The sequence below is a fragment of the Zalophus californianus genome, chromosome 11 (assembly GCF_009762305.2).
Source record: "Zalophus californianus isolate mZalCal1 chromosome 11, mZalCal1.pri.v2, whole genome shotgun sequence".
Classification (NCBI taxonomy): domain Eukaryota; kingdom Metazoa; phylum Chordata; class Mammalia; order Carnivora; family Otariidae; genus Zalophus; species Zalophus californianus.
The window spans coordinates 105,280,005-105,307,711 of record NC_045605.1 but is presented as its reverse complement, the minus strand read 5'-3'; the positions used below and the strand labels follow the sequence as shown (position 1 = coordinate 105,307,711).

Genomic DNA, 27,707 nt, shown 5'->3' with positions numbered 1-27,707 from the left:
ACACACACCTTCTGGAATTCACCACCTCCCTGAGCACCTAACCCCATCCCGGAGCTAAGAACCTGGCCTAGACTCTCCTGGCGTATGGAGTGGGTGTTGGGCACTGAACCCAGAGCCTGGCAGAGGGGCGGGCTACGGGTGAAGGAGCCCACCCCAGGGTTCTCACTGAGGGCAGCCGCAGCCTCTCCAGAGGCCTGGACGTACTGTCTCCCTGGGGTGTGGGTGGCAGCCGAGGCCCTAGTAGAGTCTTAGGAAGGGTCCAGCCTCCAAAGGAGGAGGGTTCAAGAAGGGGGTGTAGATCCAAAACTAATTTGCTGGGTTACCTAGAGAAACGCTCTTTCCCTACCTGGGCCTTAGGGGTTCCCCTTTGCAAAATGGGGGCTTTCCTGCAAAGTCCAGCAGGAGAAAGAGGCAGGAGGGGCTAGCCTCACCGGAAGGCAAAGGCTGACTTGGGAAACCTAAGCTGGCACTGGTCCAGGCAGAGCAAGGAGTCCCTGGGGCGGGTGTAGGCAGAGTCCCAGGGGAGCATCGGCTTTTCCTGGGGCACAGCTGTCAGCAGGCACCAGACGCTGGGGCGGGGCGGTGGCGGGAGGCGGGGCGGGGGGGGGGGGGGTGCAGACACAGCTTGGGGAGGGAGGGAGGGAGGTGTAGAGCAACCAGGGGGTGTGGAGGCAGGGATGCTGCTCTCCCCAGTGGAATGCAGCTGTCCAGGCCCAGCACCCCCGGGGTGTGGCAGCTGGTTGCAAGGTTTCAGCCACCACCACCCCCTCCCCGGCTCCAGGAGCCAAGCAGTGGTTAACCCCTTCCGGCCCGCAGCCCGCAGCCTGCAGCCATGTGTGACGAGGAGAAGATCACGGTGCTCCTGTGCTGTATGCTACAGCCTCTCAGGCTTGGTGAAGCCCAGTGGGCGCTGGCGTGGCGGGGACTGCCTGCACCCCACAGCTGACAGCCCACAAGACTCTCCGCAGGGCCAGGCTGTCAGGTCCACAGACTGCCCCCCCACCCCCCCCACCCCCCCCACCCCTGCTCCACGGCTCCACGATACAGAGGGGTACACTGAGACCGCAGGAGGGGTGGAGCTGCGAGGCTGGACCACCCCGAAGCACACCCAAGGCCTCCCCGCCCCGTCCCCCCCACGGTGTGCTGGTGGGCCTGGGCCAAAAGGAGCATCCCGGTGCTGCTCATGGAGGCCCCAGTCAACCCCAAGGCCAAGAGGGAAAAGATGACCCAGGTCGTGGCGGGGACCTTGACGTTCCTGCCAGGTACGTGACCACCCCAAGCCGGGGTGCTGCTGCCATCTGCCTCTGGTTGTACCAGTGAGGACCAGCGTACCAGAGCCCCCAGCCTCACCCCTATCCTGCTGAGACCCCCAGCCTGGACCCCCAACTCCCAACCCTGAGTTCCTCTCTCAGCCACGGGATTCCTGACCTCTTCTGCATCCTGTAGCCCAGGGCGAGTCCCCCATTCTTTCTCATTGTTCCAACACCCCATCTCTCAGCCAGGCCCCAGAGGGCCCTAAGGCTGTGCACCTGACAGCCCCATCCCTGGACCCCCACAGCCCTCCAGCCACTTTCCCTGTCCCTTCCCATTCCCTGGACCCACCAATTCAGATACGGGCTGGCCCCACCGTGCGGGCCACCTCTTTGGTTCCCCTCTCAATCCACTCCCCGGGCATCAGACTGGACTCCAGGGATGGCGGCACTCACTATGAGCCCCTCTGTGGGGGCTATACTCTGCCCTCACCATCTAGCGCCCGCACCCGGCTGGCCACGGCCTCACCAGCTCAGGAAGATCCTGCTGAAGAAGTAGCATGGCTACTTGTCACAACTGGTGGAAGAGGAGGGGTGGATGAGGCCACCCCCCAGGCCTACTCCCGGCAACTCTCTACTCCTGTACCTACCGGGGCAAGACCACACAGCGATGCGGGGCCTCCTCTGGTTGTTCCATGGCCCTGGAGCCAACAGGCCGTCCGTCGTGGAGGACAGCTGGACCCAATCCCCCAGGGCAGCCGCCACCAGCTCCAGCTTTGCTACCTCTCCCTGGCTCCTGGCTGTGGCACCCCAGCCCTTCTCCAAGGCAAACAGCTCCACCCCTTCGGAGGCTCCAGGCCCTTCTCAGCCTGGTTGCTTTGCTTCAGGGACCCGGCCCTTTCACCTTGGGTGGGTCTACACTGAGCACGGGGCAGTGTGGTCTGACCTCAGCGCCAGCATGGGCAGCCCTCCCGCTGCCGGCCCATAGCAAATGTTCACCTTCCTACAGTGAAGATCTCACAGCAGGGGCTCCTGGTGCCACAGCGCGGGTTTGCAGGCTCCCCTCGCCCACTTCCACATGCACACCTCCAGGAAACGCAAAGCCACAAGCGCGCACGTGGCAGTGGGGCGGCTCGCTCAGGGGCTGCTCCCCGCCCTGGGCGGGCGTCGGGATGCATCGGGCCCCAGTGCGAGGGGACAAAGCGGGCTGCGGGCTCTGAAGCCGGGGCATCCGGCCGAGCTCTGGCACAAACCTGCCTCTCCCTGAACCCATCGCCCCTTCTTCCCCATCCAGTGACGGGGAGACCGCATGGGACATCCAGGAAAAGCCGAGGAAGGGAGCCCTACTGTGAGGACCAGTCCTCCTCTCTGGAGAAGAGCTACGAAGCTGCCTGATGGACAAGTCATCCCTACAGGCCACAGGCACTACTGCTGTCCCAACACCCTCCTCCAGGCCTCCTTTGTGGGCAAGTCTGTGTCCCCGCAGGACGGCCACGCCTCCATCTTGGCCTTCTCAACTCCAGTCCCCATTTCTCTCAACAGCCCCCTGCATGGGACAGAAGGAGCCCCTCAGGTTGGCGAGAGGACCGGCCAGCGTTGTTTCTCTCGGCCAAGCCCTGAGAGGGAAGACCGGGTCTTAAGACCGACAGGTGCCTGGATCTACCAGGCGACGTAGAACTCCATCACCAAGTGTTGCGCTGACATCCACAGAGCCCCGTGTGCTGACAACATCCCGCCCGGGTGCCACCAGGTACCTGGGCATTGCAGGCTGGATGCGGAAAATCACGGTCCCGGGCACCATGAAGATCAAGGTTGTTGAACCCACCACCTGACCACCTTCAAAACCTGGTAGTGGAAATTGCGGGGTGACCAGCTTGCTTCCACTGGCAAAACACAGTCGCTTTCAAACCAGCTCATGCTCTGACTGAAACGGAAGGCTTGTCATGCGGGAATGGTGCCTATTGCTCCTTCTGCTCATGGGAGGCATGTCAGCAAGTACCACTTGAGTGAAGAAGCTTCCGTTACAGCTGCAGGGAGGGCTGGAGGCAGCCACTGGAGGACCAAAGAGCGGTCCAGGCCCCTCAAGGAGGTGGGCCCAGACCTCAGGCAGCAGGGACCAAGGAAGGGCCCCCATACCCTTTCAACTCACCGTTTGCCCTGGGGCAAGGGGATGGTCTTTTTTTTTTTTTTTTAAGATATTTATTTGAGAGAGAGAGAGAGAGAGCACAAGCAGGGAGAGAGCACCAGGCAGAGGGAGAGGGAGAAGCGGGCTCCCCGCGCAGGGAGATGTGGGGGCTCCATCTCAGGACCCCCGAGACCATGACCCGAGCAAAAAGGCAGATGCCCAACTGACTGCGCGACCCAGGCGTCCCAAGGGGACAGTCATTCCAAGGAATTCCTGCCTGGGATTAAAACAGCCTGCAAGGAACAAAGAACTTGGGGGGTGGGGCAGAATTTTGTCACAGGGGAAATCTGTTGTATGATTAGCCCAGGGAAATGCTCTCTCCCTTCCCAAGGATTGTGATGCCTTTCTTCGTGCCCCCAAGATAAGGCAACAGCACAAACCATCCCCAGGTGTCATCCCATCACCTGGGGATTGTCTCACCCATCCTGACACCCACTGGACAGCTATTAACCCTGCTCCCCCTTCCCCAGATCACTGCCCTGCCAGAGCACAAATACTCCCTGTGGCTTGGGGCTCCTCCTAGCCTCCTCCCTCTCCACCTCCCAGCAGATAGGATCACCAAGCAGAAGCAAGGCGAGGCTGCCCCCTCCAGTGTCCACAGGAAGTGCTTCTGAACCCCAGCTCCTAGCCTGCTTCCTGCCTCTCCCCCCAGCTCACCCTGGGCCAGGGACTGGCAGGAGTTGTGCCTGGGAGAAGCTGCGTAGCTCCATCTGTCCCATGCCAGGGGCTGAGCCTCTCCCAGCCCGTACTTTCCTGTCCTCTCAGGCCTGACATGAGTTACCCTTCCTTTTGAGCCTTTGTCTTTTGTGAGCGGAGGGAAGAGGGCTTTGGAATCTAAGACAAAGAATATTCGGAGTAACCCAATAAAGCAAAAGGGAGGAAAGAAACACTGACAATCTGTTCAACTCCCACACAAGTGCACTGGAATTTACGTTTAGCCAACGATGTCAAATGTCACAATGCCTGGCTTGGGACTCTGTCCAAGATGCAAAGCAGGCATCCCTTGCAAGACCTTTTACCTCTACCCAGGGCCAGTGGCAAGTGGCACAAACACACGCACTGTCTCAGTCCCCGTTCCCCCCCCAACCCCCACCCCGGCTGTTCGCCCTAGACACCCTGAAGTTTCCTCAGGCCAAGGCTTCTTTCACAGCAAGGGGGGTGGGGCCTCACAGCTTCCTGCCTCCCAGGGTTTCAGCCCAGGCCCAAAGCTGGGAGAGTGTGAAGGTGTCCCTGAGACCACACTGCCCATGGCACCCCCAGCATTAGGACACGATCCCAGCAGCTGAACAAAGTGTCTTTTATTTGTGACATACAATGCAAAAAGAGATCACCTTTGGACAACCAATGCAAAAAGAGATCACCTTTCCCTTTGATTCCAGTGATAACAAGTTGCTAAAGAAAAAAAAAAAATCAAGAAGTTTATCTTCAGTTTCCTCTAAAAAAACCAGAAAGGGTTAAAAAGAACCATACACATGTCATATACACATTTGACATCAACAAAAATAACCTGAAATAGTGGATACAACTAAAAAAAAAGAAAAAAAAATTATTAAAAAATATTTTAACATGCCCAAACAAAACACACACAAAAGCCAGGAACAAAAGGCCTGCTCTGTTTCTCAAAACCAAGACCTGGGGAAGTGGAGAAAGACTGATGTTTGAGAAGTGAACGGGTTCAACACAACGGAGGGAGCTGCTGGTCTCCTGCCCCAGCACTGGCCCCCCGAGCCACCCTGCAGGAAACGGCCAGCAGAGGCTGCAGGAGCAGGTACCAAGCACCCCATCTACCAATGGGCTCAGTGGCAGGTGTCCAACGAGTGGAGAGAGACAACATACACTGAACTCACCGTATGAGGAATTTACAGTGGGGTTCCTTTTGATCCCCTTGAGTAGGAGGTATCAGAAATCCATGATCTAAGACAATAAATATCTGTTCTGCGACAGACAGGAATCAGAGGAAAAAATTCCTAAACATGCTTCTGTCATTCCATGATTCTTGGAAGGAGCCCGCCAATGCTCTCCTCCCAGCAATTTAAAATTCTCCCCGCCCCTCCCCCCACGTAGAATGCCCCGGGAGCTGGAAGGTAGGGACAGAGATGGGCTTATTCCAGTGTAAAGCAGCAAGGCCCTCCCCAAGGGAGGGCCACATCCGCTGCCTGCGGCGGGGTCAAGAGCCACAGAGAGCACTCTGAGGGCGGGGCTGGGTGGAGGAGGCCGTGTGCACAGCCCCCCACCCCCTTGCAGGAGCAGGAAAGTGGGGAAGCGAGATCAGCTCTGGGGAGACCCACCAGCAGAGACCACCTGAGTCAGGGCAGAGGGTGGGGTCTGAGCAGGCTCTGAGGTCAGAACAGACAGACCTCCAAGTGAGCAACTCTGCAAAGGCTAGAACCTTTAAGACACTCCCTAAAGCAGAGCTCAAGGATGTCCAAGGGGAGGCGGCAGGTGCTTTTTCCTGGATAAGGATTTGGTCATTTTCTTCCCTGGAAGGGGTGCAAGGCCCAGAGATCAGGGCAAGTGTAAGCTCTGACCCACAGCCTCTCTATCCTGTGAGAGAAGAGGAAGGCCGCCGGCCCAGCTCCAGTCTGCTGCCACAGGGTGATGCTGGAGAGAGAGAGAAGAGCAGTGGTTCTGGCCACGGAGAGGCATTCCTGCTGCAGCCTGAGCTGCCAGCCAGGGCAGTGGCACCAGGCCTCACTGAGGCAGCAAGGGGCAAGGCTGGGGAGTGCAGGCAGTGGGGCCTGCTGCTGGCTGGGGGCTCTCTGCAAAGGGCAGCGCCACCTTCAGAGAGAGATCAGCACCAAGATATGAGAGGCAGTAGCACTGAAAAGGCCAGGAACGAGGGGTCCTTCTGGGGGAAGATGGGGGGGCTCCCTAATGTAATCTTCCCTCCTTGAGAGTAAGAATAGAGGTATCGGGTGAGGTGAGCCGGGGGACAAGTGGTAGGGAGGCGACGGACAGGAACTGGCAGGACCTCTGGCTTGTTTCTGTGAAAGGGAGAGGCTCGAGTCGCTGCCAGGAGATTAAGAGGTTCATCTAGAATGCAGCAAAGTCCGAAAACCCAGAGAAGCAACTCTCTTCCCGGGGGAGCCCCCCCCAGCCCCCATCCACACCTTGTTCCCGGTCCTCTCATCCTCTTACTGACAACAAGGCAGAGAGGGATGGAGCCTTCCTCCTAACGGGCCGGTCCCCTGGGATTGCCTCCACACTAACTGTGGGTCCATAGAAGCACAGCTAGAAAGAGCTCCCTTGCTTCCCAGTGTTGTGGCACAAAAGACCTCCCCGCAGTCTCCATCAGAGCATTCAGCTACGAAACAGGACTCTCTGCGAAGCCTAGCTCTATGTTCAGATCTTGCACTCAGTCCATTCCTTGTTGGGGACCAGCAGACCCTGACCAGGGCTCTGGGACTTTTATAAAGGTGGGCATAAAACTCCCCATTTGTCCAAGTGTGTGTGTGTGTGTGTGTGTGTGTGTGTGTGTGTGTGTGTGTGGCGGGGGGGGGGCTTGTCAGGAACCCATCTGCAGAGAAGCTGGGGAACCTCACACTCAAGGGCACAAGGGCCGAGCGAGAAGGCAGCCGCTGTGAGAGGCCCCCGTCATGCCCGGCCTCCGTCAGCTCTTCCCCCAGCACCCTCTCCTCTCTGCTCCTTCAGGGCACTCTGTTCTTCTAGGAGAGTGGAGGACGGGCAGCTCGGACCACTCCACTCCAGGGTTCTGTGCTCTCAGGCTGCAGCCTGGCATGTGCAGGGCTGAGGAGGCCACAGCTCTGAGGGCACTTGGCCAGCAGCATGAGCCCAGGGAGAGGAAAGGCCTTGGAGAGAGCATTCTAGCTTGGGAGCTCAGTGGCAGCAGCCGCCACAGTGCCCGCCCGCATGGGAGTGCTGGCTGTCCCCAAACTTGGTCCTCCGGCTCAGGATCTCGTAGGAGCAGTCCTCTCCACAGCAACCAGACATGCTGGGGGAAGAGTCATCGATTTCAAATCTGCAAGGAAAGCAAGAGGAAAGGCTTGGCTGCAGGTAGCTGACTGCCTTCCTTCCTAGCCCGGGAACTTTTCCACCTGCCACACTCACGAGAGCCCTAGGAGCGAGGGCGCAGGCAGAGGGCATGCCCACGCCATCTCACCAATCCCCAGGTTACTCCCACGGACCACCGGACTGGGAGCTCAGCCTTCAGGATGAAGGAGCGCCAGGACCAGTAAAAAGGCCCTGGGGCAGGCACCCCCCACCCCCCAGAGGGCCCCACACCAGGACACCAAGGCCCAGCTCCTTACTGCAGCGCTTCTCTGAAGAACTGGTAGGCGCCATGATTGTGCTTAAATACAGTTAACATAACTTTCTTCATCTGTGTGCTGGAAAGAAAGCAGAGAGAACACCTTCCAGAAAGAGAAACAGAAACTCATGCCTCCTCTTTCATGTCTCTGCCTGCTGTCTCCCATTTGCTCCTGAGAAGTGCTCCTCTGAGCCCCAACTCTAGCCTCCATGCTGGGCACACACAGCACGCCATGCTTCCGTTACAGGGCGGACCAGACTGCACGGGCATCGGGCCCCCACCCGACTGACTGCTTCACCTCCTCTCTGCACCCCACTATTCAGGCACAACAAGGGCTCAGAAGCACTTGCTGCATTGAGCCACACGTACAAAATCTGGAGTCACAGCAGGGTGGGGAGTATCTTTACTGAGAGTGTTCTAGATGCATTTCTTCCGAAACATTCCTATGAGCCTTGCCCACAGAGGCTCAAAGAACAGTGGATGGCTCAGATGCAGATCCCTCCAATGGAATGACACACGAGGTGGGGGTGGGGGACGCCCTTACCTATTGGCCATGAGCTGCAGGATCTGTATGAGGAACTTCCCTAGGCCTTTCCGCCGCACCTTGCTTTCCAACTGCACTTCGTAGCTGGATGAAGAAAGCAGCGAAGTGAGCACGGGGAGGCAGGGCCCATCAGAGGAGCCTGGGGCCCTGGGAGCCCGCAGACCCACACCGGCACAGTGGACTCTGCCACCCGGCTGAGTGCCTAGAGCAGCGCCGGTGTGCCCTCCCCACGGCCTACCCCAAGCTGGGGCTCCTACCAGTACAGGACTTCATCCCCGCACTCCACGTCAAAGCGGAAGTGAGAAAAGGCAACAGGAACCGAGCTGCTTTCCCAAGCAATGAGGTACCAGGCTCGGTCATCCGTCATTTCCTCGCGTTTCTCTCGGTCCTTCCAGCCCCACTCGCTTTGCTCATACCTGGGGAAATGTCGGGGGAGTCAGGGCGGGGGCAGCCCAGAAGGGGGAGGAGTGAGGGCCCCCCCGTCGGGGCGCGCTTACATGGTCTGCATGTTAGTTTTGGTCAGGTCGAAGGCCCAAGCCACAGTGGCCGGCTCCAGTCCAGACACTCGCTTACACTCGATGGAGACGTTTAACCTGAAGAAGAGGGAAAGGCGGCATGTGGAGCCGGCGCAGGCCCGAGCGCGGCCTGCTGCCCTGATGGCCTCACGGCGCAGTGGGCCTGATCTCAGTTCACCCACAGAGAAAGGCCGAGCCTGCACCCCGCCTTGCGGGACGTGACTACAGAAGGTGCTGCTGAACAAAGCCTTTTGGGCTGAGATTAACAACTGTCATCGCCGGGCCACCACCCTGACCACAGTCCCATTTTCCTGCCTGCCCTGAGAGGCCCTTATCAGCCTCAGAACTTTGTACACTTCCATCCCTCTCCACTACCTCTTTGCTTTTTCCAGCCTCTCTTCTGCACTTTGCTATAAACACTGGACTCTCCTCAGTTCCTCTAGTTCCTGCCCTTAGGCAGTTAGACTCTGAACAGACTCCTCACCATCAGCTCGAAAGTGGCTGGGTCACCTCAGGCCCTTTGAGAAGGCCATGGTTCATAACCCCCTTGAGGGGTCCGGCCTGCAACTTCCTTTGAGGAAACAGTGGGTCCTCTTGGCCGACCAAACGGGGTGGGGCAGGGTCCAACCCCACACTGTCTTCCTATACCAACACATGCTGTAGACATTAAGGTATCGTAATCTATTTACTTCTGAGGGAAACGTTAGTAAACCACAGTTCAGCTCCTTGGCCAATCTCCAGGCAGTGCTGCATTCTGACAGGACCGAAGTCAGGGACACGAAGTCCTTGGAGAGGTCCCAGGTCAGGACGTTCCAATGGCCCTTGACACGACCCCTCCGAGGACGTCCCCCTTGGAAATGCCTGTCACCTCTGCTGTCTGGTCTGCCATATGAGCTGCACGTGCGCTCAGCCTTACACATTCGGAACTTCTTGGCTCTAGAGAGTCTTCCTTTCTTTGTAAGTACTGACCATGTCGTAGTCAGAAACGCCCCAATACAGCCTTCCATCTGGCTCAGCCGTCTATTTTCCAAAGGTTGGTCTGCAGGTATGAATTCTCCACTAATCTGAGTTCTCTTTTTTTTAAATTCTTTCTTTTTTTTTTTTTTAAAGATTTTATTTATTTATTTGAGAGAGAGAATGAGAGAGAGAGAGCATGAGAGGGGGGAGGGTCAGAGGGAGAAGCAGACTCCCTGCCGAGCAGGGAGCCCAATGCGGGACTCGATCCCGGGACCCTGGGATCCTGACCTGAGCCGAAGGCAGACGCTTAACCAACTGAGCCACCCAGGCGCCCTCTTTTTTTTCTTTTTTTTTTTAAAGATTTTATTTATTTGACAGAGAGAGACACAGCGAGAGAGGGAACACAAGCAGGGGGAGTGGGAGAGGGAGAAGCAGGCTCCTGGCTGAGCAGGGAGCCCAATGCGGGACTTGATCCCGGGACCCTGGGACCCTGACCTGAGCCGAAGGCAGACGCTTAACGACTGAGCCACCCAGGTGTCCCTCTCTCTCTCTTTTTATTTCAGTTAAGTACATGAAAGCAGGATCACAGCCACACAAATAACACAAAATCCCAGGCACCAAAGGAGCCTAGAGTCAGCTGGCAATGCCTGCTTCAGGACTCTTCCACTATTTCTGAAAGTAAATAGGAGCGTGGAATATGGAACATGAGAAGACATCACAGGAAGGGATCTCTAAACTGTGTCAGAGGACTTCCCAGACAATGAATGGCATGGCTACTGGAGGAACTGTACTACGTCTGAAGGAAAAGTTAATGTGATACTATGCAATTCAGACAAAGCTACGAAAAGCAGATATAGTGTCACCTACTAAACTGTTCGTTTCATAATTCATGTATTTACATCTATCTATCTTGTTCACTAAAATACTCATACCAACTGCTACTTACAGAACTGGATATAATGCTCTTTCCTCCTTAAAAATGACCTTCCAAGTTGGCATCATCACTCCATTTAACAAACCCAAAAAATGAGGCTTAAGGAGTGTGGCTTGTTTGAATACAGTTAATTAGAGGTACAGTTTTGATTGAAACCCATAGCTGTGATTCTCTAAAACCATAACCCCTGTTTTTCTCTAAGCCAAAGTAGCTCTGGTAAGACTGGTTATGCTTCCTATTCTATAAACCAAAAGGACAGAAAGGGAAGGGGGCTTTCACCCAGATCCTACAGCAGTAAACTGGATTAGCAACAATAACAAGTAGTAATAAACAGCTAACACTGACCTAGGTTTTGGTAAGCTCCAGGCCACAAGCACTTTATACCTAATCCTCCTGATGAAACCATTTATTATTAGACCCACTGCTGATTAGAAAATGGAGGTACAGAGAGGTTAAGTCCAGGGTCCAGGGTCATACAGCCAGTAAGTGGCTTTTAACAATCATACCATACACTCCGGGAAAGAGCCCTAGATTGGGAATTAAAAGCCCCCTCAGCAGCCAGGGAGAAACTCTGTGGCTCAGAAATCTTATTCAGCTTCTCTGAGTCTTGGTTCCCCCCTGCATACAAGGAGGAAGTCAGCCTAGATGATTTTTCAAGTTCATTTCAGCTCTACTATTCTTCACCCGGAGAGAATATCAAATCCTAAAGAAACATCAGTATAAGATTATGCAATCTTTGCTCATTTATGGATTCCTCTGTCACCCTAACCAGGGGCTTTTATATCAACAAGACACTCGCCATAGCTTCTCCTTTTTCCTAACAAAGAATGAGAAAATTTGGGTCAGAGGAAGCATACTCTGGGAAGATGAATTCCTTCAGACACTCAACAGTTAGGAGTGCTGAACACTTACCCATTTCGATCGTATTTCTTGAACACTGGGAAAGCCTCCAGAGGGTCTCCAAGCTGTGGAGGGAAAGAGAAGAGGAGTGGCACAAACACACGCATGGCGCAGTCAGACTCTGCCCGGAAGTGAGACAGCGTGCAGACCCACAATGGGAGGCTCAGCTCCCGGCCCAGGAGCAGCCCCCAGACAGCCTCTCCATCTGCCTCAGCTCTGAAATCACATGTAGGAAGGTTCTAGTAAGGAGGCCCAAGAGAGTTAAGTCAGCGCGTCATTTCACAAGGTTGGAAGAGACTCTACTAGCCTAATACTAACACTGGCCTATAGGTCACATGACCCAAAAGACGGAGGCCACTTGATCCACCTGCATTTTTTTTATTTTTTATTTTAAGTAGGCTCCATGCCCAGTGTGGGGCTTGAACTCGTGACCCTGAGATCAAAAGTCACCTGCTCTACAACTGAACCAGCCAAGTGCCCCATCCACCTGCATACTTTTTCTTTCTTAAACATTTAAAACAAATTTTTATTTATTTATTTTTGAAAGAGAGAGCACGCCCCAGGTGGAGGGGCAGAGGTAGAAAGACTCTCAAGCTGACTCCACACTGAGGGCAGAGCCCAACACAGGGCTAGATCTCATGACCCTGAGATCATGAACTGAGCCGAAATCAAGAGTTGGATGCTTAAATGACTGAGCCACCCAGGCACCCCTCAACTGTATAGTTCTAAGAAGCCCCCAACTAACCTCACTGGGTCAATGGCACAATCATGTCTCTGAACCACCTCCTTATAAATGTGGACTGTTTACTGGGTGGGCTAAAAAAGTAACAGAAGGGGCGCCTGGGTGGCTCAGTTGGTTAGGAGTCTGCCTTCGGCTCAGGTCATGATCCCGGAGTCCTGGGATCGAGCCCTACATGGGGCTCCCTGCTCAGCGGGGAGTCTGCTTCTCCCTCTCCCCCCTGCTCATGCTCGCTCTCACTCTCTCTCAAATAAATAAAATCTTAAAAAAAAAAAAAGAGTAACAAAAAACTGGGTGCCTCGGTGGATCAGTCAGTGAAGTGTCTGCTTTGGCTCAGGTCATGATCCCAGAGTCCTGGGATCAAGCCCCGTGTCAGGCTCCCAGGGAGCCTCCTTCTCCCTCTGCCTGCAGCTCTGCCCAACCCCCCCCCACCCCCCACTTCTGCTCTCTGTCAAATAAGTAAAATCTTAAAAAAAAAAAAAGGGGGGGGCGTAACAAAAAATGTGATATGAAATGGGAGCAGGAAGGATGACCAGAATCTCTTCAGGTCTGTTTGAAAGCCAAGCCTGTGGCCCCCTGAACCAGGCTGCTGCCCCCCCCCACCCTGGTACCAGCACAGCCTTTGGTACTTCAGTCAGTCAATAAATGTTTGAAGGAATGAATGAGAAAACTATACCACATTTTACCAGGGACGTTTCCTCTCCAAAATGCAAAATCCTAACAAAAATTTCTCCAGACCCTAGTCTTCTACTGATATGGAAGGAGACCCACAGAGGGGAGCAGCCACTTTCATTTTTTTTTTTTTTCTTTCTTTTTAAAGTAGGCAGCGCGCCCAGTGTGGGCCTGAACTCATGACCCCGAGATGGAGAGTCACACGCTCCACCGACTGAACCAGCCAGGCGCCCCCAGCCACTTCCATTTGAATCCACATTTCCCTGCACACCTAGGCCAATCTCTGGCCCTCCTGGCAACTCTCCTGCCGGGCTCATTTTCCTCAGCGGGCCAATAGAAAATGCTGCCACAGGGTGGCGCCAAAAGAAGTCGAATGCAAAACCGAGCTGAAGCTCCAGGAGGAGGGGACGTGGGAACGAGGGGAGTCACCCTGTTGGCAGCGTCCACTTTGGCACAGACTGCATCCATGGCTGCTCGTTCCTCCAACCGCTTCTGCTTCTTCTCCTTCGCTTTGCTTGACTTCCTCTGCAACAGGGAAAAGCAAAGTTGGCTGGAAGGGCTGTGGCCGACCCAAGACTGGGCTTTCCCTTTGAGGAACCTTAGAGTCAGTCCCTGAGCCCACAGGCCTGGCCCCAGTGGCAACAACTTCCAATCCTGACTGCTGCACACTTGGCGGGGTGGGAAAGATGCAAGCGTTTTCTAGTCGTGAGAGCTCGGGAGCATCACCAGACTCCTCAGCTTCCTTGTCGGAAAGAGTACTGACCCTGAGGACTGCTGGGTCACTGTGAGGACCCAGTCAGAGCATATGACAATGCCTGCAAGACAGCCTGGTCCCCAGCAGGTGCCTAATAAATATGCACTCATCCATTCCCTCCTAAGGAAGGAACAACTAATTTTAGACACATTCAGGGCAGGTTTCAAGGAGGAGATGGCATCTGAGGTAGCCGCTGAGAGCTGTTTCTAAGGATAAGTTTTATTCAAAGCCTTCTCAGTGTCTGCCAGCTTCCAGAGACAAAGATCTGGTCTGGGGGAGCCCCTCTGGGAGCTGGGTCCCCTAAGCTGAGACCAGGGCACTCTGGCTTAAGAAGACAGAACTGTTCCCCAGAAGCGCTGCTCGGCCAAGGGCAATGAGCGGCAGGCACACTGCACACCTAGTATCTACAAGGGCGGAGTGAAGGGCCTCAGGGGGTTCACCTGGCGACAGAGGCCATGCTCACACATGGCGCGCAAGGCCATGGTGCAGGGCACACAGCAGCGGGGGGGAGCAAAGGGAGAGTGTCTGTGCACAGAGGCATCCATGGCAAAGTACCCACAACTGCATACAGAGCAAATCCTATTTTATGGCTCCCGTGGGGTTCTCTCAGGCCTACATGGACCCTCTTGCCCTCCTGTAAAAAGCTAGGAACACAGGAAAAAGCGCCCATGTGCTGGAATCTGACAGACCTTACCCAGAACCTCTTCCTGCTCTTCAGAGTGGTGTTCGGGCAACACCCAGTCCTTCTCTGTGTCTCCCGCCCTCATCCGATGAATGAGGTGAGTGAGGCTCTCATCAAACCTTCTCTGAGGTGGGAGGCCGGGGAGACTTACTCGGACATGCGCTCACTCATTCTCACTCCCAAGGAACACGGCAGCGGCACATGCATCCAGAGTTGCTCGCCGTCCGCCCCCCCCCCAAAAGCCAGCCCAAATCCCGAAGGCACCTAAAGGCACTGGCGGGATGGCTCTGCTTTCTTACCCACCTCACTGCCTCTTCTGACTCCACCCCTGGGTTTCCTGAGCTCACCAGAGAGGCTGTACTCCTACAACTGCACCTTAGCCCCGACGGCCGGCACCAGCAAAGGGGGGAGCTGAAAAATCAGATGCTGGAAAACTTTCTCGGGATAATTCTACCCTCAGCTCTCCAAGGAATAACACTGCCTAACTCTCATTTCAAGCGACCAGGAGGCAAGATGGATTGCTCTTCTAGGTGTAAACCTCGCCCAACCAACACCAGCTATTTATCCTTTTATCCTTCCACTGTGCTGGAAGTCCGGCTAGATCCCATTCCTTTACCTCCCTCAAGGAAGGAGCAAACAGAAGAGAACAGACTGTTTTCGTCACACTAGGACTGGAGGCGACAGAACCAGCCCCCTTCGACCACACACAGGTTTTAAAGTACCCATCTTCTTCTCTGGGAATTTGAGTTTCAAAACAACACTGAGAGATACACTCAGCTCGCAAAGTACTTTGCAAACATCTGCTTCAATTCTCGGGGCAAAAACCAGCACCTCCGTTCCCACGTGAGGAAACTGAGGCTCAAAGGGATGGTGTGACTTGTTTAGTGTCCCCCACGAGTAAACAGCAGAAGGGGACTGAACCCCGGGAGCTGGGCCAGTTGTTCCACCAGCCCTGCTGTCCCCCAATGGGAAGGCCAACATCAATGTCAAAAGACCTTCCTTCTCAGTCCTGCCAAGATAAAGTTCAGAGCTCAGGAGCCGTTAAGGTAGCAATTCATTTCTCACCATGCTTCTGGCTCGGTGATGGCCGACGAGCCGGCCGGCGCAGTGCTGCCCCAGGCCCTACCTCTCCACTGAGGGAGGGGTAAGGAGACCCGAGACAGCCGGCCTCCAGGAAAGAACATGAGCCCTGGCATCACTCAGGCCAGGCCAGTGCCCCTCCCGCCGCCCCTGCATGACCTGTGAAAGCAAGGCCATCTCCGGGAAAATGGGGACATGAGTGAAAGGAGAGGTCAGAGGTCACCTTTACAGTAGAGGCAAGCTCCCCTCCTCCACCCTGCACACTAGTTCTCTCTTCACACAATACAGAGCAGAAAAGATCAAAGGTGCTGGAAGGAAAGTGTGACTCCCGGGACCCAGAAAGCACTGAAACGTGGGTTCCCGCCACAGCATCTCATTTCTAAGCCCATGAAGAAAGTAATTCCTAAGCACAAGCAGTAGGAGGGCCAACCCCAGGCCTCCAGGAGATTTATGGGCTCATTCATGCAAGGGAACAGGCCAGCCAGGACAATCCTCAGAGCGAGGCTCGGCTGCCATGGCCCGAGACGGCAGATAATGAAAGAGACCCCTAAGTGCTTTCGCTGCCTGCACATGGGGTATGTGGCAGGCTGCAGCAGGCCAGGGCAGACAGGCAGGGGCTCTCCCTCAAACCTAGCACACATTAGGGAAAAGTGGTCTCCTACTGTTCCAATTAGCTTTGCCCTGCCTCGTGGAGGTAAGGCTATCCTGCAGGGACACAGGAAAATTCTCCTAATTAAAATGGGAAATAAGCACAGTGAACAGTAAAGCTCATTGTGGTTAAGTGTCTTTCCCAAGGGAGCTTTATATAATAAAAGAGTATGGGATTTTGAGTCAAGAGACTTGGATTTGATTCTCAGCTCTTCCACCTTAGTAGCTGTGTGACTTTGGGCAAGTTACTTAATCTCTTTTCAGCGAGTTATTTAGTTTCTCTGGATCTCAATCTCCTCATCAGTAAAAGGGGGCTAACAGTGCTTATACCTCACAGGACTGCTGTGAGGACAAAATGATACAATGTACTAGATATAAAAAATAAGGACTTCTGTTTACAAGGATCCACTAGTGTCACACACTCTGCTAATGCTTTAATAAAGAGGCTTTATTTTAAATAACAAGTTATGTGTGCCCACTTCTTCGATGAGAAAACTGAGGAACAGAGAGGTTAGAGAACTTTCAGGGTCACAGAGCCAGTGAACAGAATTCTCAAAGAGGTCTCTCCCTACCACCCTCTCCCTCCACTCTACACCAGACTGTAACACTCCATGAGGGAGAGGTCACATTGGCTTCATCTGTCAATGTACACCCAGTGCTCAGCAAACAGTAGGTACTAAGTCCATAACTGCTGAATGAATCATCCAAGATTCAAATCCAGGTCTGAACCCTAAAATCCACGCTTCTTCCACAACATCAATTACATGTACACAGCACTTTTTATAAAGTGTGACATAAGTGTTTTCACACACAGCTGTGAAACCCCTCCCCCTGCTCTGCCTCTCGAAGTAGTATCTCCACATGCAGTTAGGACTGCCAGGTCACACAGAGAAATTCCAAACAAAAAAGCACACAGATGGGGGCAGGAGGCACCTTTCAGAAAGAGATTTGGCAGCTCTTAAATTTTCAGTGTCAATACCTTCACCCCACAAAGTACCCAGGATCCAGAAAAAAACCTCCATTTTTGGTGAAGGGAGCCAGAGATCTACACTCTAATTCCTAAAAGACAACACATCTGTGGCAGCAAGGGTGGAAGAACTTTGAAGAGAAGGGTGTTCCATCTGATGCTTCTCTCTCTTAGCCTGAGGTTATCTGTCAAATGGAGCAGGGCCCTCCCACAGATGGTGCTCACCACAAACACTGACCTTCCTGACACTGAGGTGGGGAGTCCACAGCCCCCATCCAGGAGGAATGAGGATAATGAGAAGGTTCCAGCATTGTTTCAGGGAGGAAGATTCAAGTTTCTCTTTTTTGCAGTGAGTTTTAGGCCAGAAGAGACTAGGCAGGGGGCCGTTCTGAGAACACATCTGTAGAGTATGAGTAATAACGTGGAGGCCCTAAAGGAAGCAAGGGTCGCAGTATCTCTGAGGCTTGCTCTTTCAACTCAACCAATGAGGAAGTGTTGAACAAGAATGGCATGTTATGCTTCTTGTTTGCTGCTCAGTCTGTAGTGGCTGGCGCTGGGTAGACACTTACCGACTGATACCAGGGACACAGATTTTTACCTCATTTCAACAAGAGTTGAGGTTTGGGACCTTTCACCAAAACCTGGGTTAAATATACCTAAGGTCTCCAGACTTGATTCTCTACATACGAAGTACATAGTACCCCAAATTCCTTGCTGAAACAAGATGAAAGTGTTTTGACGCAGATTACATAAAGTGCTTCGACATGGATTAGACGACTAGTTTTGTCTAAGTCGATCTGTTCAGTCAATAACTACTTGAGTGAGAGAAAATCTAGGTTAACAACAGGAGGGACAAACCAATGGGTTAAAAATAGCACAAATCTATTTTAGATAACTACAATAAAAGTGAGAATACAAGCAAAAACAACAGCCACGATCTGCATCCACTACCTCATTTAATTCTCACATAATATGGGGGGCGGGTATCATCACCCACATTACATAGAGGAGGAAATTCAAATTCAGAAAGGCCACCTCACTGGCACAATATCATGCTGCTAGCCAGGAAGATGGGGCTGGAACTGAGGTATCTCTGGCTCCCAAATCAGGGCTTCCTAAAGTGGTGAAATTCCCGGTAAAAACTAACCTACACAGTACCAGGAAGGGCCAGTTCCATTTTCAGGAGAGTGACTGATACTACTCTAATTGGAACTTAGGAAGGTGAACTCACAGAAATACTTGAATAACTTCTGCCCAGCCCTCTATCGGCACATGCCAGGGAAGGGCGCACCTCCGGGCTGCCTCACACAGAACACCTGTTCTGTCACTATCCATCTGTGGCTGAAGCCATCAGACAGCCCCCCCCCCAAACCAATCCCCTCCCTGCTCACCTTCTGCACCGCTCCCCCATGGCAAAGCCACCTGCAGCACTTAGACTAACGACCCCAAGTAATCATCAAAACCACTCTGTTGCATCTGGGAGGCCTAGAGAGCAGGCCTCCGTTGGAAGGGAAGAGGGCGTTTTAGGAGCAGGAGGAACCTGGTGGAGAGGTTTGGAAAGAGTGTAGGGGAACCGGCTTCAGCGAGAATCCGGGTAGCGGGAAAAGCAGCCAGTGGCCGAGGGCTGGGGAGGCCCGAGGCAGGGTCTGGCTCCTGCTCACTGCCTGTGTGACCTTGGCTGGGAGCCTCTTCTCTGGGCCTCAGTTCCCTGCAAGCCAGGGGAGGCCTAGGATGTGGGAAGCCGTGAAGCAGGTGACAGCCAGGTGATGGGTGACCCCTGGGGGGTGGGGGGTACCCCAGGGACCGCGCGGGGCTTAGGGGGTGGCCAAGAGGATAACAGGTCAGCCAGGAAGCCGGGGGGGGAGGGCGCGACGCGAGGGGCGGGGGGACACCCAAAGGGGTGGGGGCCCGGAGAAGGGGGCTCCCCAAGGGATCCCCGGGCTGCGCCGAGCGTGGGGACCGCTTAGAATGTGGGAGTCGGGGTCATGTGGGGGTTGGGGGTCACGTGAGGCCGGAGGGGGGCGGGGGGTCACGTGAGAGGGGGGTTCAAGGAACAATGGGGGCGCAGGGGGCGAGGGGAGCGGGGAGCGCTCCCGGCCTTCGCGTCTCCTCTCCCTGCCTCACTCACCCCCATGGCGGCAACGGCGGCGGCGGCCCTCAGCTCCTCCTTCCCACACTTGCCGGCAGGGAGGCGGCAACGGCAGCGGCGGCGGCGGCAGCGGCACCAGCGCGGCGGCGGGCCCCGCACCGCGCATGCGCCTCGCGGGCTCTCCTGCGCGCCCTGGCGGGCACCGCGCCGGCGCAGAGCGGGGGAGGGCGCGAGCGGGGGAAGCGCGCAGGTGGAGAGCCGGGGAGGCGGGCCGAGGGTCTAGCACCCGAAAGAGGCGGGAGGCGCGAAGCAGCGTCGCGCTGGGAATGACGTAGCGCCCGGGCCCGCCCCCCTCCTCTCCTGGCTGTGTCTGTAGCTATGGTAACGGCCGCGCCTGGCCGCCTGGCCGGGAGAAGCGCGCTGCCAGGCTGCCGGGTGTGTGGCGGCGGTAACCCCTGCGCACCTCCCCTCCGCGGCCGGCCCGGCCCGGGGCCGCCAGCAGAGCAGCCACCCTCGCTCAGGACCAAACGCGTCGTGACCTCGGAAGCCCCAGCCCCTCCTGCAACCCTCGGGCACAGGGGGAACTCTTTGTAAACGTTCCCACCTTCGAGATCTTGAACTCTTGAAATTCCTTCTCTAACCAGAGTCCCGTTATTTATTCATCCGTCTTCTATTCATTCACCCTCCATTCATTCGCTCTGAGTCTCAGTAAACATTTACCAGCGTCTACGCTGTGCTGAGCCCGGGGGCCACAGAGAGGGGCAGTCCAAAACTTCACTGTTTAGAGGGGAGACAGGCATGGAACAATTGTTTAATGGAGAGTGGGTGGTGCTGTGGAAATGAGGTCTCAGGCGTCCAGTCCGTCCGAGCAGACCAGTCCCTGGGGAGCTGTGTGCCCCGTGCACACCCCTGCGCCCGACCTCAGGATCGATCTCCCGGGGTGGAGCCAGTCTCCTGAGAGCGCCCCAAGGAGAGTCATACTTGGGAAAATGAGACAACCACTGCCCAAGACTTAAGCTTCATAGACTTCGTCAGGTTTGGCTCATGATCCCACCCTCAGTGCTCAGTGCAGTAGTGGCCCCAAAACGGGCGCTCAAGCAAATAGCCACCATAGGCTAGGCAATGCCCCCCGCGGCAAAGAAAACAACCATAACAAACAGAAAACGTACTGCCCTCACAGAACTTGTCTGCTAAAAGGAGGAGGTAGATAATAAACTAAACAGGTAAAATCTATAAAAAGGTAGATGATACCGTTTTTATGGAAGAAAATAAAGCAGGGAAGGAGGATAGGAAAGGTCAGGACTTAGTGCTTTAACTAGGGTACTCAGGGAAGGCAAACATGAGGTAACATTTGTATCAAGATCTGAAGGAGCGAAGGGAGCAAGTCATGGATACCTGAGGGCCTTCCAGGCTGGGGGTACAGCTAGTGCAAAACCCCCCATGCAGGAACATGATTGGAATGTTTGAGGTTTTTGTTTTGTTTTTTAAGTAAGCTCCGCCCCCCCCAACATGGGGCTTGAACTCACAACCCTGAGATCAAGAGTCACATGCTCTACCAACTGAGCCAGCCAGGTGCCCTAGGGCTTAGAGGTTTTGAAAGACTTTGGGACTAGAGGGAGCTGGGACACCACTGGAGGGTCTGAGTGGAGGAGCCATGGAGTGGCTTTTGTGCTCATAGGACCACCCGACTGCTGGGTTGGGAAGAGAGTGTAGGGGCAAGGTCACAGGAGGGCCTTTGCAGAGGCCACTGCTCCAGTCAAGGTGAGAGCAATGAAGCTTGTAGCAGGTGGACAGCACTGGAAGTGGGAGAAGCAGTCAGGGCCTGGTGTGTATCGAAGGTAGAACCAATAGGCCTTGCCGGTGGCCTGGGTGTGGGATGTGAGGGAAAGAGAAGAGTAAGATACTTTTCAAGGTTTTTTGTTTGTTTTTTAAAGATTTTATTTATAGGGGCACCTGGGTGGCTCAGATGGTTGGACATCTGCCTTTGGCTCGGGTCGTGATCCCAGGGTCCTGGGATTGAGCCCCATATCGGGCTCCTGGCTCGGCGGGGAGCCTGCTTGTCCTTCTCCCTCTGCCTCTCCCCCTGCTCGTGCTCTCTCTCTGTCTATCTCGGTGTCTCAAGTCAATAAATAAAGATTTTATTTATTTGAGAGCGAGAGAGAGGGCATGAGGTGGGGGGGTAGGGTGGGCAGAGGAAGAGGGAGAAGCAGGCTTCCCACTGAGTAAGGAGCCCAACCTGGGGCTGAATCCCAGGACCCTGGGATCATGACCTGAGCCGAAGGCAGATGCTTAACCAACTGAGCCACCCAGGTGCCCCCCTTTCAAGGTTTTTAGCTTGTGCTACGGGAAAAGTGGAGAGTCTTCAACAGAAACACAGGCAACTTTGGAAGGAGCAAGATGAGGGCGGAGCTGGGAAAGATCAGGAATTCGGTTTTGACTATGTCAGGTTTGAGATGTCTTTTGGACGTTCACATAGAGATGTGGAGTGATCAGAGTCTGGAACTCAGCGGGGAGAAGTCCAGGCAGGAGACACAGATTTCAGCGCAGCCAGCATGTGATGGTATTTCAAGCTGGACGATACTGCAGAGGAATGTAGGTAGACTGGCATGAATGAATCTTTCAGCCTGCACCCTATTCCTCGGTCAGAAAATCTGCTTGCTAGGGGCGCCTGGCTGGCTCTCTGAAAAGCATGTGACTCTTGATCTCAGGGTCATGAGTTCCAGCCCCACATTGGGTGTAGAGATTACTAAAAAACTAGAAAGAAAAGAGAAAGAAAAAGAAAGAAAGAAAGAAAGAAAGAAAAGAAAGAAGAGAAAGAAAGAAAGAAAGAAAGAAAGAAAGAAAGAAAAAAGAAAGAAAGAAGAAAGAAGAAAGAAAGAAAGAAAGAAAAGAAAGAAAGAAAGAAAGAAAGAAAGAAAGAAAGAAAGAAAGAAAGAAAGAAGAAAGAAAGAAAGAAAGAGAAAGAAAGAAAGAAAGAAAGAAAGAAAGAAAGAAAGAAAGAAAGAAAGAAAGAAAGAAAGAAAAAGAAAGAAAGAAAGAAGAAAAGAAGAAAGAAAGAAAGAAAGAAAAGAAAGAAAGAAAGAAAGAAAGAAAGAAAGAAAGAAAGAAAGAAAGAAAGAAAGAAAGAGAAGAAGAAAGAAAGAAAGAAAGAGAGAGAGAGAGGGAAGAAGGGAAGGGAAGGGAAGGGAGGGGAGGGGTGGGGAGGGGAGGGAAGGGAAGGGAAGGGAAAAAAACCTGCTTGCTAGTACTCTGGGGACCAGAAGAGGGAGCTGAGGGTGGAAAAGGTGGGAAGAGGGGACGTGTGAACTTGCCCTTGAAGGAGGAGGAGGCAAGGAGGTTCCAGGGGGAGGGAACAGTATTTGCAGAGCCAGGGAAGCATGAAGGAGTGGGCCAGGGTGTTTACAGAGGGAGGAGGGGCAAGGTGGGAATCGGGGCTCAACCCCCACTCCAGAGCAGTCCCCACCCTGTTTCCGCTTCCCTTGTCTCCTGACCCACTTTGAACTTCAGGTCAGCTGTTTTGGGGAACAGATACCTGCCATCATGATTGCCTTGTGCCCTGTCTCTTCTACCACTCCTCACTCTTGGGTCTGCCCTCCCCCTGGCTGCTGGAATTTGCTGGACACCTGACAAAGCCTGGGAGGTGAGCCCAGCAGTCCCTTGGGCAGGTGACATCATCTGGGTCCCTGAGAGGCCTGAGAAGGTCCGATGCCTTATCCCTGCCCTACATCAGTATCCTTCCCCCTGATTATGGGCTCTTCTTTGCTAGGGGCTTCCTTGGTTTCCTTTGGGGGTGGACTGAGCCTGCTTTGGAGTCAGACCAGCCTGGGTTTAAACTCTCTCTCGGCTACATAGGAGCTTTGTGACTTTAGGTCAGGTGCCTCAAGAATCAGAGACTCGGGGCGCCTGGGTGGCTCAGTCGTTAAGCGTCTGCCTTCGGCTCAGGTCATGATCCCAGGGTCCTGGGATCGAGCCCCACGTCGGGCTCCCTGCTCCGCGGGAAGCCTGCTTCTCCCTCTCCCACTCCCCCTGCTTGTGTTCCCTCTCTCGCTGTGTCTCTCTCTGTCAAATAAATAAATAAAATCTTTAAAAAAAAAAGAATCAGAGACTCAGTTTCCTTATTTCTACAGTGAGACGACCCACAGCAATCATTTTCCTCACAGTCTCATGTTCTCCCAGGCAGGTTGGGAGAATTACAGGAGATCAAATGAGATAATGAGATGGGCTGCAGGAAGGCACCTGGCATGGCCTGGGGCAGGAAAGGAATTCCCTCCCAAGGTACAAAAGTTCATCTCCCCACCCCACTTCTACCCCTTCCTGCCTGCCCTCCCTGACAAATCTCTGCCCCTTTAGACCAGGATGTCTACACTGTCTCATAAGCCACTCCCGGGCAACTTTCCCACTCTCCTCTCACACCCCTCTGCACAGGGCCACTGTCTGCTCCTCTCTCCCAGGCCCTGCACCCCTCCTGCCTGCGTCCAGGACCCTTCTTCCTCCAGGTCCTCCCAAGACAGCCACTCCCCGAAACACTGTGCTTTGCCCGCCCCTTGCCCTGTGGCCCTCAACTGCTCCCAACTAATTATTCGTTTGCCCAGTGGAGGCAAGGAGACTGCGTGTGCTCTGTTTTGCCTTCTGTACTGGGGAACAGTCTCTCGAGAGACAACACCAGGGGCCGGGGGGTCACAGCACAGCTGGGGCGAGGCCGACTTTGTGGAGCGTCATCACCCGGTAGGGGAGAGTCCCTGGATTTCCCAAAAAGAACCTGAATGTGCCTCCACCCTCCCCTTCCTGCCACCTGGGGAGCTGAGCCTCCTGCAGGGCCACACCTCCCTGGGCGTCCTCCCCTCAGGGTCCCGCCCTTCCCTCAGCCCTTCCCTCCACCAGCCTTCCTCAACCCAGCTCCCTCCTGCCTTCAGGATGCTCTCCCTACTTAAAAACCTTTGGAAAAAATGGCCTCCCTTATCTCCACCTTCTTGCTTCTCACACTGCTCCCTCCTCAAGGCTCTTCCTTAGCAGGTAGTCTTCTATTCCTACCGCCCCGCGGAAGTCTCTCCCCGATGCTTCCAGCTGTTTGCCGATGGACAGGCCTCAGTCCCTATCTTCCTGGACCTCCCTGCGACACCTGTTATTCCCTCCTTCTTCCTTGAAACACCGTTCTTTCCTTGGCCTTTGTGATACCACGCAGCCCCCCGTTTCTAAAATGCACATCTGGTCAGGCCAGTGAAGCCTTCTGAGGTCCCAGCCTCCATTAGGGGTTTCAGGGGGCTGCATGTTTGGCCCCTGCCCACCTGGCCGGGGTCCCCTCTCTTTGCCAAGACTCTGGCCCTGCTGCTCCCTTCACCAGAAACCATCTTTGGTCCTCACCCTTAAGGTCCTAGATTAGCTATTAGAAGCCTTCTCTCACTCTTACTGGCATAGCCTGAGCACCCTTCCTTGGGGGTCTCCTCATGCCTGTTCTCCTTCTCACAGCATCGGGGCCCCTCGCTGTCACCAGCTCCCCATAAGACCGTGGGTTTCCTGTAGCGAAGGGCTGCGCTTCTCTCTTCCACCACCATTACGGTTGCCAAACACAATACAGGGGATAAACTTCAACTCGCTATCTCAGATTCAGATTTCCCTGGGGGGCCTGTATTTTTTGTTTTCATCTCTCCCCTCCAGGTGTCCCATATTTTTATATACTAAATTGGCAACCCTAACTGCTGTACCCCTAGGGCCCAGCTTGGTGCCTGACGTGGCGTATGTGCTCAGGGATAATGGTGGCAGTGAAGGTAGTGGGCTCAGGTGATGGGGGGCACAAAGGAAAGGCAGCAGGCTCCCTAGAGGTGACACCCGAGCCAAAGGAGATGGCAACAGTAGGTCACGGCCTCAACCAGCCCCTCCATAGAGATGCCTCCTGTAATGGGTTGAATAGTGTCCCCCAAAATACATGTTTTTTTTTTTAAGATTTTTATTTATTTGAGAGAGAGAGAGCACAAGGGCGGGAGGGTCAGAGGGAGAAGCAGACTCCCCAGTGAGCAGGGAGCCCAACTTGGGACTCGCTCCTGGAACTCTGGGATCATGACCTGAGCCGAAGGCAGACACTTAACCGACTGAGCTACACAGGTGCCCCCCAAAGATATGTTTAAGCCCAATGCCTGGTACCTGTGCATGTGACCTTATTTGGAAATAGGGTTGTTGCAGGTGTAATTAGGTTAGGGGCCTCAGAATGAGGTCACCCTGGATTTAGGGTTGGCTCTAAATCCAATGCCTGGTACCCTTTTTTTTTTTTTTTTAAAGATTTTATTTATTTATTTGACAGAGAGAGACACAGTGAGAAAGGGAACACAAGCAGGGGGAGTGGGAGAGGGAGAAGCAGGCTTCCCGCGGAGCAGGGAGCCCAATGCGGGGCTCAGTCCCAGGACCCTGGGATCATGACCTGAGTTGAAGGCAGACGCTTAACTGACTGAGCCACCCAGGTGCCCAAATGACTGGTATCCTTATATGAGAAAGGAGAGAGAGGTTTGAGACACACACAGTGTAGGTGGTCGCATGAAGACAGGCAGGCAGAGATTGTAATGATGCGGCTACAAGCCAAGGAATGCCCAGGATTTCCAGGAGCCATCATGGAAAGGATGCAATCTCAGAGCCTCTAAAAGGAATCAACCCTCCCAACACCTTGTCTTTGGACTTCTGGCCTCCAGAGCTGTGAGAAAATTAATTTGCTATTATTTTAAGCCATCCAGTTTGGGGTACTTTGTTTGAACAATCCTGGGAAACAAATATGCTCCTTGGGCTCCATCTTTCCCGAGCTCCCTCTGTCAGACTTTTCATGACTCTTGCCCCCAGAACCCTCTATGATACCAGAGCTCTTGTCCAGCCTGTGGCAGCCCGCTAGCAAAATGGCCCCAGTGATCCTTACCTCCTGGCCTTCATGCCCTGATCCAGTCCCCTCCCACAGTAACTACGGCTGACTTATGTGACAATAAAATACTGTAGAAGGGATGGCGTGGAATTCCCAGGACTAGGTGATGAAACTTGAGACCACATTTCTGCCGGAGTCTCTAGGATTGCTCCCTCAGGTCAGGGGCTGGGCACAGGGTGGGGGAGGATGGGGTGGGAAGCCAGCGGCCATGCTTTCACGAGGCACAGGCAGCACCATGGAGAAGTCCCTATGGGGGAGAACTGGGGTTTTTCACCGACAGCTGGCCCCAACTTGCTAACCAAGTGAGTGAGCCATTTTGGAAGATGGCTGTCCCACACTAGTCAAGACTTCAGATGACTGAAGCCCCAGCCAACATCTTGATGGCAAACCCGTGAGAAACCCCAAGGCAGAATCACCCAATGAAATCACTCCTGAGATTCTGACTCACAGAAGCTTTAGCATTCCTCATGTTCACATGGCATTCTCCTTATATGGCTTTCTGTGTCCAGATGTCCCCTTCTTACAAGGACATCAGTCATATTGAACTAAGACCCACCCTAAGGACCACACTTTAGTTTGGTTGCTTCTGTTAAAGACCCTATCTCCAAATAAGGTCGCATTCTGAGGTACTAGGGATTAGGACTTCAACACATGAATTTTTGGGAAGGCACAATTCAGTCTATAACACCCCAGGACCCTGTATTTAGGGCCAAGGTCTTTCTGCCCGTAATTCACTCTGTTTCCTAGCCTCTTCCCTTCTCTCTGCCTCCCCCTACCCCCCACCCATTTTGTGCTCAAGGCAGATATTACTAATCCCTCTTGGCATCCTTTCTGCTGAAGCACAGGACGCAGAGTCTCCTCATCAGCCATCTCCAGGCAGCCTGCCCACCAATACAGACTTCGAGGAGGAGGAGATAATGGCCAATAAACACTTGTTGAATGAATGACTGGATACATCTAACTACAACAGTTCATAAACCACCGCTTGTCCGCCTGTTCCAGGCTATCTGTCCCCGCAGACTCACCACTGGGCCCCATGAGCCCGCTTTCCCTCAGGAGCCACAGCCCTCTTTGGTGGTTCTCATCTTAGGAAAGGTGGGTACCTGGGGGCCATGACTTCAGGTCCAGAGGCCATGTCTGCCGGGAAAGAAAATCCGCCCCCCTTCCTTTTGCTTGGAGTTCAGCCAACATATTTGAATGCTGTAATAGAGAGGGTGCCGTGTCAGGGGGACGGGGTAGGCAGTGGGGGTAGGGTGCGGGGGAGATTGCCTCTCTACTCAACAGCCAAGCCTCCTCCTTCCTTGCTAACAGAGCCCCAACTCTGCTCAGGTAATGGGTGGAGACCCCTGGATGTCGTAGCATTTTTGCTGGGGCACAAACACGATTGGTCTAATCCAAGCATTGGAATCCTTTGCCAGGGATCGGTTTAAGAAGCATGGGCCTGCTCAGGGATGCCTGGAAAAGGGTTTTCTCCCTGATAAAGATGCCAAGGAGAAAACGCTGGCCCTGTGACCCTTCCCTCCTATTCTGGAAATTGTCCTCCAAGGGTGGGATGCTCGGAGCAACTGCAGCTGCCCAGTGATCATCAGGGGAAACCTGTTGCATGGACGAGGCAGAGCCGAGAGA

General features: G+C 54.1%; 1 protein-coding gene across 1 annotated transcript; it reads right to left on the bottom strand.

The window, feature by feature from the left end:
- Positions 1-4,719: 4,719 nt before the first annotated feature.
- On the bottom strand, positions 4,720-19,353 carry NAA40 (N-alpha-acetyltransferase 40, NatD catalytic subunit). The gene is made up of 8 exons (XM_027580761.2): positions 19,223-19,353; positions 13,393-13,488; positions 11,565-11,617; positions 8,744-8,839; positions 8,504-8,662; positions 8,247-8,330; positions 7,704-7,781; positions 4,720-7,414 (listed from the first exon to the last, which is right to left on the bottom strand). The coding sequence occupies exons 1-8, from the start codon at positions 19,226-19,228 to the stop codon at positions 7,273-7,275; spliced, it is 714 nt and encodes a 237-aa protein (XP_027436562.1). The 5' UTR covers positions 19,229-19,353; the 3' UTR covers positions 4,720-7,272.
- Positions 19,354-27,707: the final 8,354 nt, after the last annotated feature.